Source organism: Numida meleagris, chromosome 13 (assembly GCF_002078875.1).
Source record: "Numida meleagris isolate 19003 breed g44 Domestic line chromosome 13, NumMel1.0, whole genome shotgun sequence".
NCBI classification, from domain to species: Eukaryota; Metazoa; Chordata; class Aves; order Galliformes; family Numididae; genus Numida; species Numida meleagris.
In genome coordinates this window covers 6,239,152-6,256,422 of record NC_034421.1, presented here as the reverse complement: position 1 = coordinate 6,256,422, position 17,271 = coordinate 6,239,152, and the positions used below count along the sequence as shown (strand labels likewise).

The 17,271-nt window shown below is 56.7% G+C and overlaps 2 protein-coding genes across 2 annotated transcripts; one reads left to right on the top strand and one right to left on the bottom strand.

Annotated features, from left to right (window-relative positions):
• On the top strand, window positions 79-11,173 carry CHTF18 (chromosome transmission fidelity factor 18). The gene is made up of 22 exons (XM_021411675.1): window positions 79-235; window positions 730-897; window positions 1,019-1,160; window positions 1,266-1,458; window positions 1,543-1,632; window positions 1,722-1,774; window positions 1,946-2,072; window positions 2,240-2,452; window positions 3,147-3,244; window positions 3,320-3,443; window positions 3,925-4,058; window positions 4,524-4,617; window positions 4,693-4,791; window positions 5,231-5,361; window positions 5,771-5,933; window positions 6,072-6,296; window positions 6,388-6,537; window positions 7,043-7,173; window positions 8,506-8,650; window positions 9,833-9,943; window positions 10,689-10,746; window positions 10,902-11,173. Exons 1-22 carry the CDS (start codon window positions 160-162, stop codon window positions 11,036-11,038), a joined length of 2,862 nt encoding a protein of 953 aa, XP_021267350.1. The 5' UTR covers window positions 79-159; the 3' UTR covers window positions 11,039-11,173.
• Window positions 11,517-12,002, bottom strand: GNG13 (G protein subunit gamma 13). Its single transcript, XM_021412141.1, has 2 exons — window positions 11,872-12,002; window positions 11,517-11,701 (listed from the first exon to the last, which is right to left on the bottom strand). Exons 1-2 carry the CDS (start codon window positions 11,967-11,969, stop codon window positions 11,596-11,598), a joined length of 204 nt encoding a protein of 67 aa, XP_021267816.1. The 5' UTR covers window positions 11,970-12,002; the 3' UTR covers window positions 11,517-11,595.

Below are 17,271 nucleotides of genomic sequence, written 5' to 3'. Positions count from 1 at the left end.
ATCAGCGAGTCCAGCGCTCGCTGACCTTCTCCTCGCAGCCAATCAGCGCTCCCGCAGTTTGCAAGCCGCGCCCCGCAGCCAATCAGCGTCGGCCCTTCCGATCGGCGCGGCGGGCGGAAGCTCGGGCTCTCGGGGTGGCTCCGGTGCGCGGCGCGGCCCATGGAGAGCCCCGGGGACGAGGATGACTTCGCCGAGCGGTTCGCCGCAGAGCTGGAGGTGCTAGCCGAGCTGGAAGGTGCGCGGGACGCGGGGGGTCAGGACTGCTCGGAGCTGCTGGGACTGGGTGGGTGTCCTCCGGGGCTGGGGTCACGCGCGGCTGCCGGGGGGAGCTCCGGGGGAGGGCCCGGAGCTGTGCTGGGAGCTGTGCTGGGAGCTGTGCTGGGAGCTGTGCTGGGAGCTGTGCTGGGAGCCGGTCGGGGCGGCCCGGAGAGGAGGCGGCTCGGGGGTGTGAGCGTGGCTGTGAGCGTGGAGCCGGGTTCTGTTTGGTGGTGGGAGCGGGGGCACTGGGCGCGAACCGGAGCACAGGAGGGTCCCATCGGGCAGCACTGCTGTGCTGTGCGGGTGGAGGAGCACAGGGACCCAGGGAGGATGTGGGGTGTCCTTGAAGATCTCCAAACCCACCTGGGCGCGGTCCTGGCCCCCTGCTCTGGGTGTTCCTGATGGGGCAGAGTGGCACTGAAGGCACCCGGAGGTCCCTTCCCACCTCCACCACCCTGTGTTCTCTTCCAGATTACCCATCCTCTCCTGGCCCCAAAGTCTCCCAGTTCCGCAGCAGGAAGCAGCTGCAGGATGAGGCCGGCCCGGCTGTGGGGCCCAATGCCAGGAAGAGGAGCCAGGAGTATGCCCTGCACGCATCCCCACTGCCCTCACCTCCTGCAGAGTCCCCTGTGGCCCTCAGTAAGGTTTTGCTGTGTTGGTGATGTGGGGACTCTGTGGGTCCCTGCTGCATCCCAGCCTGCTCTGGGCTTTGCTCCGTGCCGTGTCTCTCAACTTTCTCCCACCTCCGTGTGTCACGCAGCTCCAAAGCCAAAGCGGCAGCGGCTGGAAGCTGTGAAGAAGCTGAACTTTGGTGGGGACGTTGAGCTGGAGCCCGATGTCCTCCAGGACGCTGTCACACTTGTGCCTGGCTCAGTGTCACCCCGTGGTCCCCATGCTGCCAGGTTGGCCGCAGCTCTTTGTGTCACTGAGCTTTGCGTCTGCCTGCCGATGCTGCGGGATCTCCATGGATGGAGTTTGATTGCTCCTTCTCTCACCCTCTGCTGTAGGAGCCTGGCATTCCCCAGCTCAGAGCTGGAGGTGAGCGGCCTGGGGCCCCTGCAGAGCTCCCCACCCACTGAGAACCCAAAGCGCGTCCTCAAGCGCCCACCTGTCCTGGGGGACTACATCAACGTGACATCCAGCGAGGGCACCAGGGTCTTCATGGCTGTGAGGGACGATCCCTCTCAGACAGGGCGGGAGGTAAGGGGACCTCCATCCAGTTCAGGGGCTCTGACAGAGCGCAGAACATGTGCTGAGCATCAGCGCGTCCTCTGTTCCTCACAGCTGCGTGATTCTGTGGGCTGGAACGCGTACCGGCCACTCCATCTGCTGGGGGTCCCCTTCTCCTACCTGAAGGAACGAGTGTATGAGGAGGTACCGCTCCTTCCTGCCCCGGCCCTACTCACCCATCATCAAGGGTTGGTGGGGCATCCCTGACCCCTCTCACCCTGTTTGTGCCCCAGCACCGGAGGAAAGCTCTGGAGGCATCGCAGCAGTTGACAGAGATAATAAACAGGTGAGGTCTGGGCAGCTCCTGTCCTTGCCACGCTCTCAGTCATGAGATGCTGCGGTGGGTCTGGATGTGGGATCCACATCTCCCTGCAAGCATTCTCAGCCTGGGAGGCATGAGGTGAGCTCCCAGCTCTGCCTCCTTGTGTCATGTAGCATGTGTTCACCCAACTTGTAGCTGCCCAGAGACCAGTGACGAGGCCATGGAGCAGCCTAGGAACACAGACGAGGAGGAGCCTGCGCCCCATTGCCTCTGGGTGGACAAGTTTGCTCCTCGGCGCTACATGGAGCTGCTTAGTGATGATGTGAGCTGCCAGGATCAGCGGGATTTGGGTGGATGTACTGCTTTATAACTCTTCTTTAATGCTGTGGGTGGTTGGGCTTGCCATGAGGGAGAATGAACTTTCTCTGCCCTTGGCTGGATGTTTGTGAGGTTCGCTGGTGATGGCTCTCGTTCTTGTTTGCTGCTCAGTACACAAACCGCTGCCTGCTGAAGTGGCTGAAGCTCTGGGACACGGTGGTGTTTGGGAGGGAGCAGCCTGTGAAGAAAGCAAAGCCTGGTGCCGAAACTCACCCCCCATTCAAGCAGCCCAAGGAGCAGCAGAACAAGTGGAAAACGAAGGCACAGCTCACAGAAGAGATCCTGGAAGCTGAGCTGGACCAGCACAAGAGACCCAAGTACAAGGTGAGCAGGGCAGGGCACAGAGCACATCCCCATAATGTTCCCCAGACCCCAGCACTGGAGAGGAGCAGTGTCTGTCTTTTCCAGTACAGATCCAGGAAAAAAATTGATTCCATGTCTCTCATTCAGAAATACATTGTTTTTTATTATTATTATTTCTCATTTAATCTTCTGTTTCAGTTGAGTAATACGATAACCAGGGGAGGTGCACAGGTCAGGCCACAATAGATGGGCTGGGTGAGGAAAGAAGCCCCCATCTATCAGAGGTTGAACTTGGCTTTGTTCACTAGGGGCAAACATGGCATGGCTTTGAGCAAATGTTTCTGCATTCAGAGAAGAGCAGGAATGCTAAAAGAGTAAAAGGAGCAGAGATAACACACCCAGGCCATTTTACAGCTTTGCTGCATCTGGTGAAAGGTTATAAAAAACCAGGGAAACAAAAATAGATACTAGGAAGTTTCTCGGGAGTATAATTCTGCAAGGGGTTTTGTGCACCTTTTTCTATCATCCTATAAATATACATATATGCAGGAGTGATGCCAGCTGGGACAACTCACCTCTGGGAGCTCCTGTTCTATTTTTCCTCCCGTGGTGACCTTCTCCCGCTGTCTCTACGAACACAACCAGGGCTGAAGGCAGAGCTGTCCCCCTGGCAGCGTGGTCGCTCCGTGCCACCCCACGTCTCCTCTCCCTGCAGGTCGCTCTGCTGTGCGGCCCGCCCGGCCTGGGGAAGACAACGCTGGCACATGTCATCGCGCGGCACGCGGGGTACAACGTGGTGGAGATGAATGCCAGGTGAGCGCCGGCACGGCCCTGCGAGGGCGGCCATGCTGGGGTGGCGCTGAGCTGAGCTGAGCCGCTGTCCCACAGCGATGACCGCAGCCCGGAGACCTTCAAGACGCGCATCCAAGCTGCCACCCAGATGAAGTCGGTGCTGGGTGCCGAGGAGAAGCCCAACTGTCTGATCATCGATGAGATCGATGGCGCACCCACCGTGAGGCTTTATCCAGGCTTATGTTACTGAATCACAGAGTGGTTGGGTTGGAGGGGACCTCGAAGCCCCCCAGCCCCACCCCTGCCATGGGCTGAGTGCCCCCCACCAGCTCAGGCTGCCCAGGGCCCATCTGGCCTTGGGCATCTCCAGGGATGGGGCACCCACAGCTCTGGGCAGCATGTGTCCCCTCTCTATTGATGCACCCTAGGACACTGTTGGCCTTCCAGGCTCGTTTCTGCTTTCTTATCCACCAGACTCCCAAGTCCTACCCCTCAGAGCTGCTCTCTATGAGTTCTTTTCCCAGTCTGTCCATATATCTGGGATTGCCCCAACCTAAGTGCAACAACCCTGCACTTGGCCATGTAGAACCTCGTTAGGTTCATGTGGGCCCACTTCTCAAGCTTGCATCTGACTACCTTTTACTTAATTATTACCCTAAACGGCAAGCACTCAGTCCTTCTGACCTTCCATTTCTCCCAAGGCCTCCATCACCGTGCTGCTGAACATCATCAACAGCAAGGAGCCCGAGGGCGAGGCGGCGGCGGGCGGAGGGCGGCGAAGGAGGCGGGAGGGCAGCCTGCTGCTGCGGCCTGTCATCTGCATCTGCAACGACCAGTGGGTGTCGGGAGAGGAGCTGGGACCCCTGCCCTAAGGGTGGCTCTGGTGTCATAGAATCATGGAATGGTTGGGTTGGGAGGAACCTTAAAGATCATAGAACTGTAGGGTGGTTGGGTTGGAAGGGACCTTATTAGAACCATGGAATGGTTGTGTTGGAAGGGGTCATGACAATCACAGAACCATGGAATGGTTGGGTTTGGGGAAACCTTAAAGATCAGGGAACCGTGGAATGGTTGGATTGGAAGAGACCTTATAGATCATAAAATCATAGAACCACAGCATGGTTGGGTTGGAAGGGACCTCGCAGCCCCCCCAGCCTCAACCCCCTGGAGTGGGCTGGCTGCCCCCCATCAGCTCAGGCTGCCCAGGGCCCATCCATGGCCTCGGGCACCTCCAGGGATGGGGCTCCCACAGCTCTGGACAGCAGTGCCAGCACCTCACCGCCCTCTGTCCCTGTGCCAGGTATGTCCCTGCGCTCCGACCGCTGCGGCAGCAGGCATTCCTGCTCAGCTTCCCCCGGACAGCCCCATCCCGGCTGGCCCAGCGCCTTGGGGAGGTACGGAGCAGCCCCAGCACCGCTCCCTGTGTGGCTGCATGGCTGGGAGCAGTGCTCAGTTCCCTTCTTCCACAGATTGCCCAGCTGCAGGGCATGAGGGCAGACACGGGAGCACTGCTGGCACTGTGTGAGAAGACTGAGAACGACATCCGCTCATGCATCAACACCCTGCAGGTATGTGTAGTGCCAGGGGTTGAGGGAGGCAGCATAAGTCTTATGGGGAGTGGCTGAAGGAACTGGGATGGTTCAGTCTGGAGAAGAGGAGGCTCAGGGAAGACCTTGTGGCTCTCTACAACTCCCTGAAAGGAGGTTGTGGCAAGGGGAGGTTGGCCTCTTCTCCAAGGTAACGACAATAGGACAAAAGGGAATGGCCTTAAGTAGTGCCAAGGGAGGTTCGTGATGGGTATTGGGAAACATTTCTTCTCTGAAAGAGCATTTGGGCACTGCTGCCCAGGGAAGGAGTGGGGTCACCATCCCTGGAGGTGTTCAAGAACTGTGGGAGATGTAGCACAGAGAGACATGGTCATTGGGCATGGTGGGTTGGGTTGGGTTGGGGTTGGTCTTCCCATCCTCAGTGATTTTACGGTTGTATTCTTTGTGTCTTGTGTTGCAGTTCCTGCACGGCCGAGGCCAGAAGGATTTGGACGTGCGGATGGTGCAGACGATGAAGATCGGCCTGAAGGACCAAAACAAGGGACTCTTCTCCATCTGGCAGGAGATATTCCAGCTCCCACGAGTTCAGAGGTAAGAGGGGAATTTGTTGGATTGCACATGCTGTGTTGCGGGCTCTTTTTTCAGAAACTGCAGTGGAGAAGCCTGAAACATCCTGGAGTCCAGGCTCTGTTTCAGCAGATTTGTGTGTTCAAGATGCACCCAGTAACTGGCACAGGCTGCCCAGGGGAGTGGTGGGGTCACCGTCCCTGGAGGTGCTCAAGAACCGTGGAGATGTGGCACTGAGGGACATGATTGGTGGGGATGGGTTAGAGGTTGGACTTGGTAATCTTAGAGGGCTTTTCCAACCTTAATGGCCAGCTGCCCCCACCGGCTCAGGCTGCCCAGGGCCTCATCCAGCCTGGCCTTGGGTACCCCCAGCGATGGGGCACCCACAGGTCTGGGCAGCCTGTGCTCACCCCATCTCTCTTGCTCTCCACAGGCACCGCATAGGGATGGATCCCGCACTGCCCAACCTTCTGCTGGCAGATGAGGACGAGGTGTCACACCTTGGGGCAAGGGCTGCCCTCACCGCCTCCTCCCACCGCTTCCACCGTGTCCTGCACCTCGCCAGCTCCTCGGGGGAGCAGGAGAAGCTTGCCCAGGTTGGAGAGCTGGGCATATGAGTTCTTGCCCTTGCTGATTGGGGATGGGGTGCGAGGTGCTGGGGCTGAGTTCAGTGGGATGCTCAAAGTCCCAGTGACCTCAATCCATCCCTCATCCTGCTGCATGGCCACTTGCAGGGTCTCTATGAGAATTTCCTGAATATGAAGCTGAGGGACTCCAGTTTCAGCTCGGTGTGCCTGGCCCTGGAGTGGCTGTGCTTCTCTGACATGCTGAGCAGGGCGGTTCTGCACGGGCAGAGCTTCCAGCTGATGCGTTACCTGCCCTTCCTGCCTGTGGCATTCCACCTGCTCTTCGCAGCTACCAGCATCCCCCGGCTCGCTTACCCCAGCAGCCAGCATGAGGTGAGTCCTGGGAACACGCAGCGCTGGCAATGCTCCATTCCTCTAGGGGACGTGGCTGAGCCATCCCTGTCCCTCCCATCCCTCTCCGCAGGCCCTGGCCAAGCTGAACCACATGCAGAACCTTGTGGTGTCCATGGTGTCGGGGATCACACCCAGCGCCCGCAGTCGTGCCGGGCAGCAGTCCCTCATCCTGGAGGTGCTCTGCCTGCTGCTGGACATCATTGCACCCAAACTGCGACCGGTGAGTGTCCCCCTGTGTCCTCTGCGAGTGGCTCCCAGCCTGGGATGTGTCCCTGTGCTGTGCAGCCAGGCAGGGCTGTGTATGCGCTACTACATCCCAAATTTGGGGTCGTCATGAAATTGCAGAATTGGAGGGGAGGTGGCACTGGGACCCCTGCACATGGGGTTGGGGGCTTGGCGTGAGCAAGGACTTTGGGGCCCCATGCCGGGTGCAGTCCCATGGTTCTGCTCTAGAGTACCTGCACCTCTGTGCATGTCCTCCTTGGGCTGATGGAGGAGAATCCCCTGCTCTGCAGCACGTGGTGTCCCTAATAGGAAGCAGAACTTTGCTCCTCCCTGGGTATTTAGGATGCTAAACTTTTCTCCTTGCTACCGTGACCCTTGTGGGTGTTCGCTGTCTGCTCTCATTCACTGTCTGAGACAAGAAGCTGCTGTGGGTCATCGTGGTGCTGGGCTGCTTGGGATGAGCTGTGCTCTCACCCCCCCGGTGGCCTCACTCCCCCCAGGTGAACACGCAGCTCTACAGCCTGAAGGAGAAGCAGCAGCTGGCAGCACTCATCAGCACCATGCTGGCCTACAACCTCACCTACCACCAGGAGCGCCTGCCCGAGGGCCAGTATGTCTACAAGCTTGACCCGTGAGTCCCAAGGGTCGGGAGAGGGCGTTTGGGCTGAAAATAACCCTGATAGTGGATTTTGGAACTGATTTTTAAAAGGAAAAGCCCTGTGCCTCCGGGGTTGGCTCGGGGCTGCCTCTGGCATTGTGTCTCCCCTGGGTCACCGGCAGGCTGGCGCCGAGGCAGGGCTGTGCTGGCCTTAATCAGGTTGAGAGAAAGGAAGTGGCTGCCCTTGGCTCCCAGCGGGGATGTCATGAGCTGGCAGCAGAGGGGCTGAGGCTGACAGCAAGAAACCCAGGTGTATCGCACACCAGGAGCACGTGCATGCTCAGTTAGCAAGGATGGGGTGTGCAGGGTGCTGGGGGTGCTGGCCCCGCTCCTGCAGGCTGCTGGGTGTCCACTGGGTGGGGGCTGCATGGAGATGAGAACACGAGTGGCAGCCTTGGGTGTATTTGCTGACTTTGTGTGTTCGTAGCGTGTCTTTGCCCAGTTCAGCTCTTGGCTGTGCTGGGCCCACGGAGCTGTACGTGCTCCTGGGCCTTTGGTGACATAGCACAGACCTGACCAGAGCTGGGAGCAATGCTAATGTCTTCCTGCTACAAAGTTAATTACAAAAATTAGCCTCTGTTAAATCAAGCAGCTGTATCTAATTACTGAGCAGTGCTTTATTTTTTTCCAAGGAAACGCCCATGGGAGTGCTGGGGTGGGAGCACCCACCCTGTGCTGCCCAGCCCATGCTGCACAGCCCGCCCCACGCCATGGCAGTGGCAGCCCCGTGTCCTCGCAGAACCCTGCAGTCCCCTCCGGGTGTCTCTGGGCGAGCAGAGCTGTTCTAGCAGCAGCACCTTTCGTTTGCTCTGAGCTGTCACAAGTGCAAAGCCATCAGTCGGCACCGCTGTGCTCAGCAGAGACTGCAGCTCGTGGGGAGGGTGATGCTGCTGCTGGAGCCCGAGCTGCAGTGCTGTGACTTTGGCTTTCGCGGGGCAATCTGCTCAGTGCAGGGCGCTGTGTGATTTCCTGTTCCTGCACTAAAACCAAGCTGAAAAGCACATAATCTCCTCGGGATTGTCATTGAGCTGCGGGGCAGCACGGCTCTGCGTGTCCCGTGCTGTTTGCTGGGCCTCTTTGCGCTCTGATGTTAACTGCGCTGACCTGGGGAGGGCTGCAATGGGGGAACTGAGGCATCTCCCCCATGATGGGGCAGGGAGAGGACAGACAGGGCTGGAAGTCAGATCTTGCTGTGCTAAACCCTTCTGCACGGCTGAGCCCAATCCGCCCTGCCCCTGGGTGCCTTTCTGCTCAGCGTGGTTTTTCTTTTCGTTAGGGACTGACGTTCTCCTCTCCTTGCTGCAGGAACGTGGAGGCCGTGTGCCGGTTCCCCGACCTGCCGGCCCGCAAGCAGCTCACCTACCAGGCCAAGCAGCTCATCGCCCGCGAGATCGAGCTGGAGAAGATGCGGAGGACAGAGGCAGTGCTGCAGGCACGGAACCTCAGCGAGGTGGGGAGGGGAACGGGGGGGTGGGCTGCTGGGGGGGGGCACAGTGGTGGGGCCCTGGCCTGGGGTGCAGGTGGGCAGTGGGATCATAGGAGTGGTAAGGTTGGAAAAGTGCTCTGAGATCATCGAGTCCAACCCTCAATAAAGTCCGTAGGGCTGCTGAGTGGATGGGGTCCTTCCAAAGCAGCAGAGACCCCCAAAAGGAGCCCGGTGGCACAGCTGGAAGGTGCGTGGGGTTACTCAGTGCCTCTGCCCATGGATGGCAGCAGAGCTACAGCTCATGGCTTTGTGCTCTGCACATTGAAATCCAGGATTAACCCCCCAGTCCCTGCTGCCCCTCCACTGCTGCGCATCTGCCTGGGGTTTGCAGGGCAGCACAGCAGCTAACCCAGCAGCCCAGGAAAAAAACAACACTCACTGTGAGTTAAAGCTAAAAACCCTTCACCTTTCTTAACCAGCGCTGTGACAAGGTGGGAATTTCACTTCCCCTGTCTGTGTGCATCTTCCTTGGGTTGCTTCACTTTGCTCCTCCCACGGATGCCAAAGCCTGGGCTCTGAGCACGGATGGAGCTGTGGGGGTCCCTGCTGAGTGCAGGGAGTGGGACCAGGCGGCCTTTAGAGCTCACTTCCAACTCAAACCATTCTGTGATTCCTCTGCCTGCTGCTGAGACCCTCTGGTACAAGGAGCCATGGGCAGATGTTGGGACAGAGAAGCAGCTCTGTTCTGGTCTGCGTCACTCTGCCTGCCCTGCCTGGTGCCAGGGGATAATTGGTCCCTGGGAGCCCCTTGCAGTTTCTCAGGGGGCACCTATGGCACAGAACCATCTCTGGGGGTTTCTTGTTTACGTGGTGCCAACTCACAGTCCCCACACAGCATGCACCAGGTGCTGCCTTGGGCTCATCTGGAGCTGAACCTGACGACAGGTCCTTGCCAGGTCACTGGGGTACTGCAAACCAAATAGGTGGCAAATAATGGCCCCACTGTGGGCTTTTTGTTTGTAGCACACACAAAGTGTTTATCTGTAACAAAACTACAAAATCCTGCATTTCCCAGGTGGGAACGAGCAGGTACTTATGTACTGTAGGATCGTAACACCCCCCCCCATGCACACATACACGCTTCTGAGGGCTTTCCCCTTCCCTGGGTACCCCCGGGGGCTGTGCTCAGGGCTCTCCTCTTCACAGGAGCCAGCGGACATCGGGGATGCAGAGATGGGGGCCGGGGGGACGGCAGCGCCCCGCAACCACCAGCAGCGCCTGGAGCACATTGTGAGGAGGGCAGCGGTGCAGGACAAGGTGAGGGACTGTGACACCTCCAGGGCACTCCTGCCCCACCTCCTTCCCTACCAGCTCATGCCATTCCCTGCTGGAGATATGGTCTCTCCGTTGGTGTATTTTTTTTTTTTTTTTTAATAGAATGGTATGAAATAGCCGAGAGCTGGGCACTCCTTGCAGAGAGGACTTAATTAGTGTTAGTGAGGGCGGAGTGGCCTTTACCCATCAGCGGCTCTGGAGGGGGGGAGGTCACCAGGAGCACCCTGCAGCTGTCCTATACCTGGGGACATTGGCGTCCTGCAGGGAGCCACCAGCACCCAGTGCAGCCCATGTCTGCAGGGACAAGAGGAGGTGGGCTGCCGTCAATGCAGCCCAAAGCACCCAAAGCCTTTGGGGTTACACATTGCTCTGCTGGAGCCGAGCCCCCTGCCACTGCCCCATGTCCTGAGCTGAACCTAGGGCTCTGCCCATCAGCAAAGCAAACATCGCAGTTTGTCTTTTCCTCCTGATTTTTGAATGTTGTTTGCATTTTACCGAGGCCTTTCTGCAGGATTTGCATGCGGCTCCTGCTCGATGGCTTCCTCCTGCAGTGGGATTTTGGATGGGTCCATGGGCAAAGAGGGCTGGAGCAGCCCACCGGGGGCAAGGAGAGGCTCCTGCAGCTGCCCTCTGCCTTGGTCATTTCTCTTTGCCCATCTCCCTGTGTGTGCTCTGCACCTGGGCTCTGCAGGGCTGCCCTGACCGCCTCCTCTTCTGCTTTTCATAGCCCGAGACAGACTTCTTTGGGCGGCCGATACCACGGCAGCGATCAGCTCCAGCCCCAGGTAGGTGGCAGAGGGATGGGGTGGCCCCTTGCACCACCCCCTGCCCTGGGGACAGCGGTGGGACCCGCATGTAGCAGGAGGGGCTGCAGGTGGGGGGTGGGTACAGCAGCGTGGAGCGTGCCATGGGAAAATCCCCGTGTCCCCGTGCCCTGCAGAAGCTCAGCCCTCGGAGCACGATGCCATCGAGAACCAAATGGGCAAAGCCGTGGGGCGCAGCGACGTGTGGTTCCGCTTCAACGAGGGGGTGTCCAACGCCGTGCGGAGGAACCTCTACATCAGGGACCTGCTGTAGCAGCCAGGGGACCGAGCCCGGGGGTGACAGGGAAATGATAAGCTGAATTCTGGCTTCCTAACCCTCACGTGGGGTGAGGGATGGTGTGGATGTATTTTTTTTTATATACCAGTTTTGTTAAAAAAAAAAAAAAAAGTATAAAAGTTAATAAAAGCATGACATATTGCTCTGTTTATTTCGTTTATAAACCCCTCGTTGTCATATTGTGCCTGTTGCGCTGCAAAAAGCGTAGAGCCTGCAGTATACAAAAAGAGTAGTGAAAAGCACTGAGAACGTTGTATAAAAGTTTTCTCCCTTTACAAGTTCAGCACTCGCTCATGGTACGGAAGGGGCAGAACAAGGGGCAGCCCCCCCCGCCCTGGGGAACCTTTGCTGTTGCCATCCCCCGTGCATTTGCCCCGTGTGTGCTTCCCCAGCTGCCCCCCTATAAAACCAAACGCTTCTACTACTAAAATAATAAGACGAGATGAGGGTCGGGTGTTTCATATTAGTTAGTCATATTAGGAAGCTAGCTAATAAAAAAGTGTACATTCAGTGTTAATGCGCAGCGCCCACCCTCAGAGGATGCTGCACTTCCCTTTCTCCACCCAGGGGTTGTTCTTCATCAGCTCCGGGTTCAGGAAGGGGTCTTCAGGGATGCCGTCTTCTATCCACTTCACAAACCTGCGGGGCGGGGGAGCACGGGGGTCACGCAGCCCTCCGTGGCCACCCAACCCCTTCCCTCCATGGCTTTGCCTCGCGCCGAGGTAGCAGTGCTCAGCCTGGTGTGTGGGAGAGCTCTGCCCATCTCAGCCCCCACTCGCACCCTTGCTCCCTGCCGTGCGCCCACTCACTCGGGTATCGTCTTGGAGGACATCTCCCTCTTGTAGGCCAGCTGGTACTTCAGGCTCTCCACCTCCTTCTTCCACTGGGGCAGGTCCCACTCGTCCATGGTGCTGGGGCTCGGTGGGAGCTGGAAGGCAGAGTGTCCCCACGTTCCCCATCCCACCCATGGCAGACCCACGGCCCTGAGAGCTCTTGGGATGATTTGGTGCCTTGGCTGGAGGTGAGGGCTGCACTTACCTCAGTGGCACAGGGACAAGTGCCCAGTATCAGACGGAGCCTGCGGGCTCACGCAAACCCTGCCCTGAGCACTGCGCTGGATTTGCCTGCGATTTGACTGCGAATAACAAACCCGAGGCTGCCTGGGTAGGGGACGTTGTCCTCCTGCCATGGCCCTGAGCGAGGGCCAGGATGGATTTTGGCCACACACAGCCCCAGGGATGGCTCAGCCCCCACCAATGGAACTCTATAGGTGTGTGGTGGGGATGCATCGCAGCGCCCAAGCTGATAGGTGGGGACACGGTGGGATTCCCACATCCCAGCCTCACTCCTGGTGGCACTGAGCATCACCCGGGGACGGTGGCCCTATGGACGTGAGGAGGGCCAGTGGGGGTATGGGTAGCACTAAACATCCTGCAGCACCACACAGTGACACTGGGCAACAGTGGGGTGGGATGGGGAGACCGAGGCATGGCCTGAGCTGCAAGCACTGCTGTGACTCCAGCTCCCTTCACCATTGCAGGGATGCACGGCACAAGGGGAAACCCATTCCCAGCCGTGACCCCAGCAACGCCGGGGCCGTGCCCTCCTCGCCCTCCAGCAGCCCACAGCGGTGATCAAACCGGGGCCGACCCCGTGTCCATCCCTCATCCATCCCGCATCCCAGCTCAGCCCCACGCAGGGCACAGCTCAGCAGCTCCGTGTCTCCGCAGAGCATCCCTGGGAGAAACACTCGGCACAGCCGGGAGGAGGGCAAACCCGGTGCCCAGCAGCATCCCCGCTCTCCGGCCTCCCCACAGCTCACTGAGAGCAGAACCGTCCCCATCCCCGCTCCATCCATCCCAAGTGCCACGGCTCAGCCCTTCACTTACCTCGGCTGGAAGAGGTGGCAGAGGGCGCGGGGCTGCGTCTGTCCCCGCGGCTCAGCAAGCCGGGCTGGCCTCGCCTCCTGCTAGCGCTGCCCTCGCTGCTGTCAGCGAGCCCAAATCCTCTGTGTAATCTATTAATGCACGGCCAGTCCAGCTGCCTCCGACACGGCAAGAGCCGGATAATGAGAGCGTCCTCCCCCCTCCGCAGCTCCCGGGGGATTTGGCTCCGCTGGAACGTGAGCACCGCGGGGATGGAGAGGCAGCGTGCTGGTACCCGGGGCTGCGGAGGCCGCGCTGCCGAAATGGGGCTGTGAGGGGCGGGTGGGTCCCTTGGGGACACGTGGGGACAAGTGATGGGACGCAGCGGCACCCCAAGAGGGCTGATCCTGCCTGCATCCCTGCCACAGCCCTTCCTGCATCCCTGCAATCACATCCCTGCCCATATCTGATTGCGTCCCTGCCTGCATCCCTGCCTCCATCTGTGCTCAAATCCCTGCCCCCGTCCCTGCCCACATCCCTGCCCAAGCTTTCCCCGGGTGCCATCAGAAGGACCCCCCCACTGCCACCCCCAGCCCCATGCCATGCCCTTTCCCCACGTGCTGCCCCCCAGTTTCCTTGTTCTTCCTGCTCTCCTGGTGCTGGCAGGGAGCTGCGGGGGTTCATGGGGGGATGGGGTTATTACGGAAAAGAAATAGAAAGACGGCTTCAAAAGTTGAGCGGTTGAAAACTAAATATTTGGTGAGGATGAAGGGGCCAAGCCCTGCCCCAGCCCCCTGCAAGGGCAGTGTGTTGTACCCACTCTGGGCTGTTTGCCCTGCACACTGCTGTTTAGGCTGGTCCTTTGCCATATGGAGCTCCAAGCCCTGAGCTGAGCTCCTCCCAGTCACGGCACTAATTACTTCCCACAGCAATGCTGGATTTGCCCCATTCTACCCCAAAAAGCCAAGCCTGGTGTTGCCACACCAAGGTGTTCCCCTGGGCTGGAACTCAAGGAGTGAATCCTGCATGCTGCCCTGAGAGCTTGGTGAAAAGGTGAAATAAAAATATTAGATATGCAATAATATCATAGGTAAACTATGTAGAGTCATAGAATAGCACAAGTTGGAAGGGACCCATAAGGAGCATGGAGGCTAACTTGCAATACAATAAAACTGATATATTATGTTTATATTATATATATATTGATATTATATATATAAAAATATATATAACATATAAAATATATTTTAAATATAACCAACAAAATAAGTAATACAGCATAACGTGTACCAGTGAGACATAGAATACGTTAGAGATGCTTTCTGCTGGGGTTGGTTGGGTACGGGTTAGCTGGGCATAGCTATTGCAAAGTCAGGAGCTAATCTTCAGAGAAAGGCATTTTCTCATCCATAAAAGATTACACCATTAGCTATAGCATAATCCTCACTACAAGGACTTTTCTCTTTGCTGATAGCTATATTTATGTATCTGTATCTAACCTGTATCTTCATCTATGCAGACACTGACCCACTCTGTCTCTGCGGGCGCCTTCCACCCCAATCAATGGCACTGCCCTGAGCCTAATGGGCTCCTGCCGCCCTCTGCCTGCCCAGGAAGAGCCACGGGGCTGGGATGCAGCCAGGATCAATGGGGCTGCCCGGGGAGGGGATGCTGAGCTGGCAGCACCTCACTGGGAGGCAATGGTACAGGGGGTTGGGTTGTGACCCCGCTGCAAAGGGCCCATGGAGTTGGCCTCCTTTGGGTACACGCTCCCATAGGACACCGGCCACCTCTTAACGAGGCCAGCGATACCGCGCGCTGCCCCGCGGCTTATCTCGCTGTTGACATCAATCGTAATCTCCCAGCGCTGCCTCCAAACAATTATGGGAAAGGCTGGGGTTTAGCAATAAAACGACACTGAGGACGGGTGATTGGATTTCTGCGGATTTTCTGCAATCTGATTGCAGCGGGGCCAGGCAGAGCCACCAGCGCGGAGAATTTCAGAGCCACCAGCCCCAAGTCAACGGTGTCCTACGCTCATCCTCGTACGGACAAAGCAGCCCTCGTGCTCTTCTTGGCAGCATTTGGGCAGGGCCACGTGCACCAAATGCCCCCCAGGGGCCGTGGGGGACCCGCACAGCAGATTGCAAGGCCGCATTAGTTTACCCCGCCCGGCTTTGTAGATTAAAGAATTATGAACTCCCAAAGTTTTGCAATATTAATGATGGTAGCCATCTGTTAATCTGGCAGGCAGAAACAAGCCGGGCTGTGCTTCGCTCGGGCCGGTTATTAAAACGTGGTATTTTTGGTGCGGTGGGCAGCTGGGAGAGCTGCTCCTTGGGGCTGGCCCAGCAGGGAGCTGTGTCCTGCTCCTAGCGCTGCTCTGGGGGCACCTGCGGGCAGCGTCAGCGCTGGCTGAGGCTGCAAGATGCACAGTGAAGTACAGCAAGAACAGCATTTTAGGGTGAGAGACCCCAAAAGCACCAAGCTGCAGCCCCCATCCGCCCCTGGAAGCGCAGCTGCTAATTAAAGCTCTCTGCGGAGCGGCATTTTAGATAACTCAGTTCTCTGGTACGCACTCCAAAGGGACAAGCTCATTTAGCAGGTTAATTAGTGTCCTTGGCAGAAACGGTATCAGCTCCGTCCCAGCCCACGGGGCAGCGTCGATGCTGGGAAGCTCTCCTATACAAACCCACCTGTGCCTGCGTGGCTGAGGGGCAGGTCCTCCTCCTGCACTGGAACGGATGGAGGCACGGCTCATACCTACACAGATCCAGAACTATCTCAGCCCCGTTGGGATGGGCAGCACTCGTGCACCTTAAGCAGAGTTGAAAGAGCTCCGTGCCACAAGACAGGTGGGCTTTTTCCTTACATACAGCCCCCAAAACATCCCCACCCGTCCCACAAACCGTTGCTTGATGAGCTGCGTGTCTCAGAACCCTCCCAGTGACGCACAAACTCCACTTGAGTCTGCTAAGCACGTGCCCACACGCACGTTACCTTCCTGGGTCAGGCACTAGCACTCCCATTCCAGACTTCAGGAATCTCACTTACTTGCAGCTTGAATTTTGTTTTCTATACATGTACCCGCTTGCAAATGTTCTGTTTACTGTTTGGCACACACTGGTGAAAACAGCAGAGTTCTGTTTGCTAAATACAATATCTGCATTAGCCAGCTGTGGATGCGCATTTCCTACTTCGAACGACGGCCTTCAATTTTTAATGAGTTCTGTTCTTCTCTATTATACTTGGAGCAAAGTAGGAAAAAAAAACACCCAACAAAAACCAGCCTTCAATTTACCTTTGGGGTTCCACTCGTCACAGGCTCAGGGCACCAGGAACACGTGGTTGATGAAGCATGGGTTGGAGGGGCAGGTACAGGTATCACAAAGCCAAGTGCTAAGTTTTAGAGAAAATCATTTTCTCGTACATAGAAGATCGTGTCACTACCTATAGTATAATCCTCACTATAAGGGCTTTACTCGTTGCTGCTATAATTCATTAAAATTCAGCAGCAGATAAATAATGAATAGACATGCTATTTACTTACTGCAACACAAGCAGTTCTTGCCTCTCCCCGTGATGGTAAATCCAAAGCAAATGGCAGCAGAGCACAGTGCCCTCACCTGCTCCCAGCTCCGTGCTGGGCATCCAGGAGGACGGCAGCGAGGAGCCCACGCAGCTCAACACACAACAGAAAACCCAACCCAACCCAACAGGCCTAGAACAGACAACATCACAATCCTACTAAGTTTTATTAAACCTTTTTTTTTATTATTATTGAACCATTTTGTCACTTTAGGTGAATGTACACTTTTTTTTCTCTCGTAGAAAATATGAATTATAACTTAACTGAAGTTGGATAACAAAATACAGTAATATTGACATGTTCCAGAGACTTAGCCTGCCTGCCAAACCACAGCAGACAGGGATCGTGCTGGGGCAAAGAAGAGCACAACACAGCAAGAAATATTTCTCTATTTCTACCTCCAAATCTCAAGAAAAGTCAGCTCTTACTATTATCATAATGCTTCCAGTAACAAAGAGAGCCTCCAGCACCAGTTTAAGTCACCCACTGTAGAATGTAAAAAAAAAAAAAAAAGCCTACGATTGGAATGCCTTGAAAAATAAATTTTTATATATATATATATACACAAACAAAACAAGCTACTGTTTTACTGACTCATTTCTTAGAGCAAGTAAGAAAGCTTGAGGCCAAGCAACACTAACTGAAGAGTGGTTTATTTTTATAATTACACACTATACAAAACCAAGGAGTGCAAACAGCATCCTAATCTACACTGCTGTCCACCTCTGGAGGGGCAGTTCACCTAATTTAAGCAG

Coding starts and splice junctions, on each gene's coding strand:
- CHTF18 (XM_021411675.1), top strand. CDS start 160: ATGGAGAGCCCCGGGGACGAGGATGACTTCGCCGAGCGGTTCGCCGCA. Junction 1,459..1,542: donor CCTCTCAGACAGGGCGGGAG/GTAAGGGGACCT, acceptor TGTTCCTCACAG/CTGCGTGATTCTGTGGGCTG. Junction 3,444..3,924: donor AGATCGATGGCGCACCCACC/GTGAGGCTTTAT, acceptor ATTTCTCCCAAG/GCCTCCATCACCGTGCTGCT.
- GNG13 (XM_021412141.1), bottom strand. CDS start 11,969: ATGGACGAGTGGGACCTGCCCCAGTGGAAGAAGGAGGTGGAGAGCCTG. Junction 11,702..11,871: donor TCCTCCAAGACGATACCCGA/GTGAGTGGGCGC, acceptor CCCGCCCCGCAG/GTTTGTGAAGTGGATAGAAG.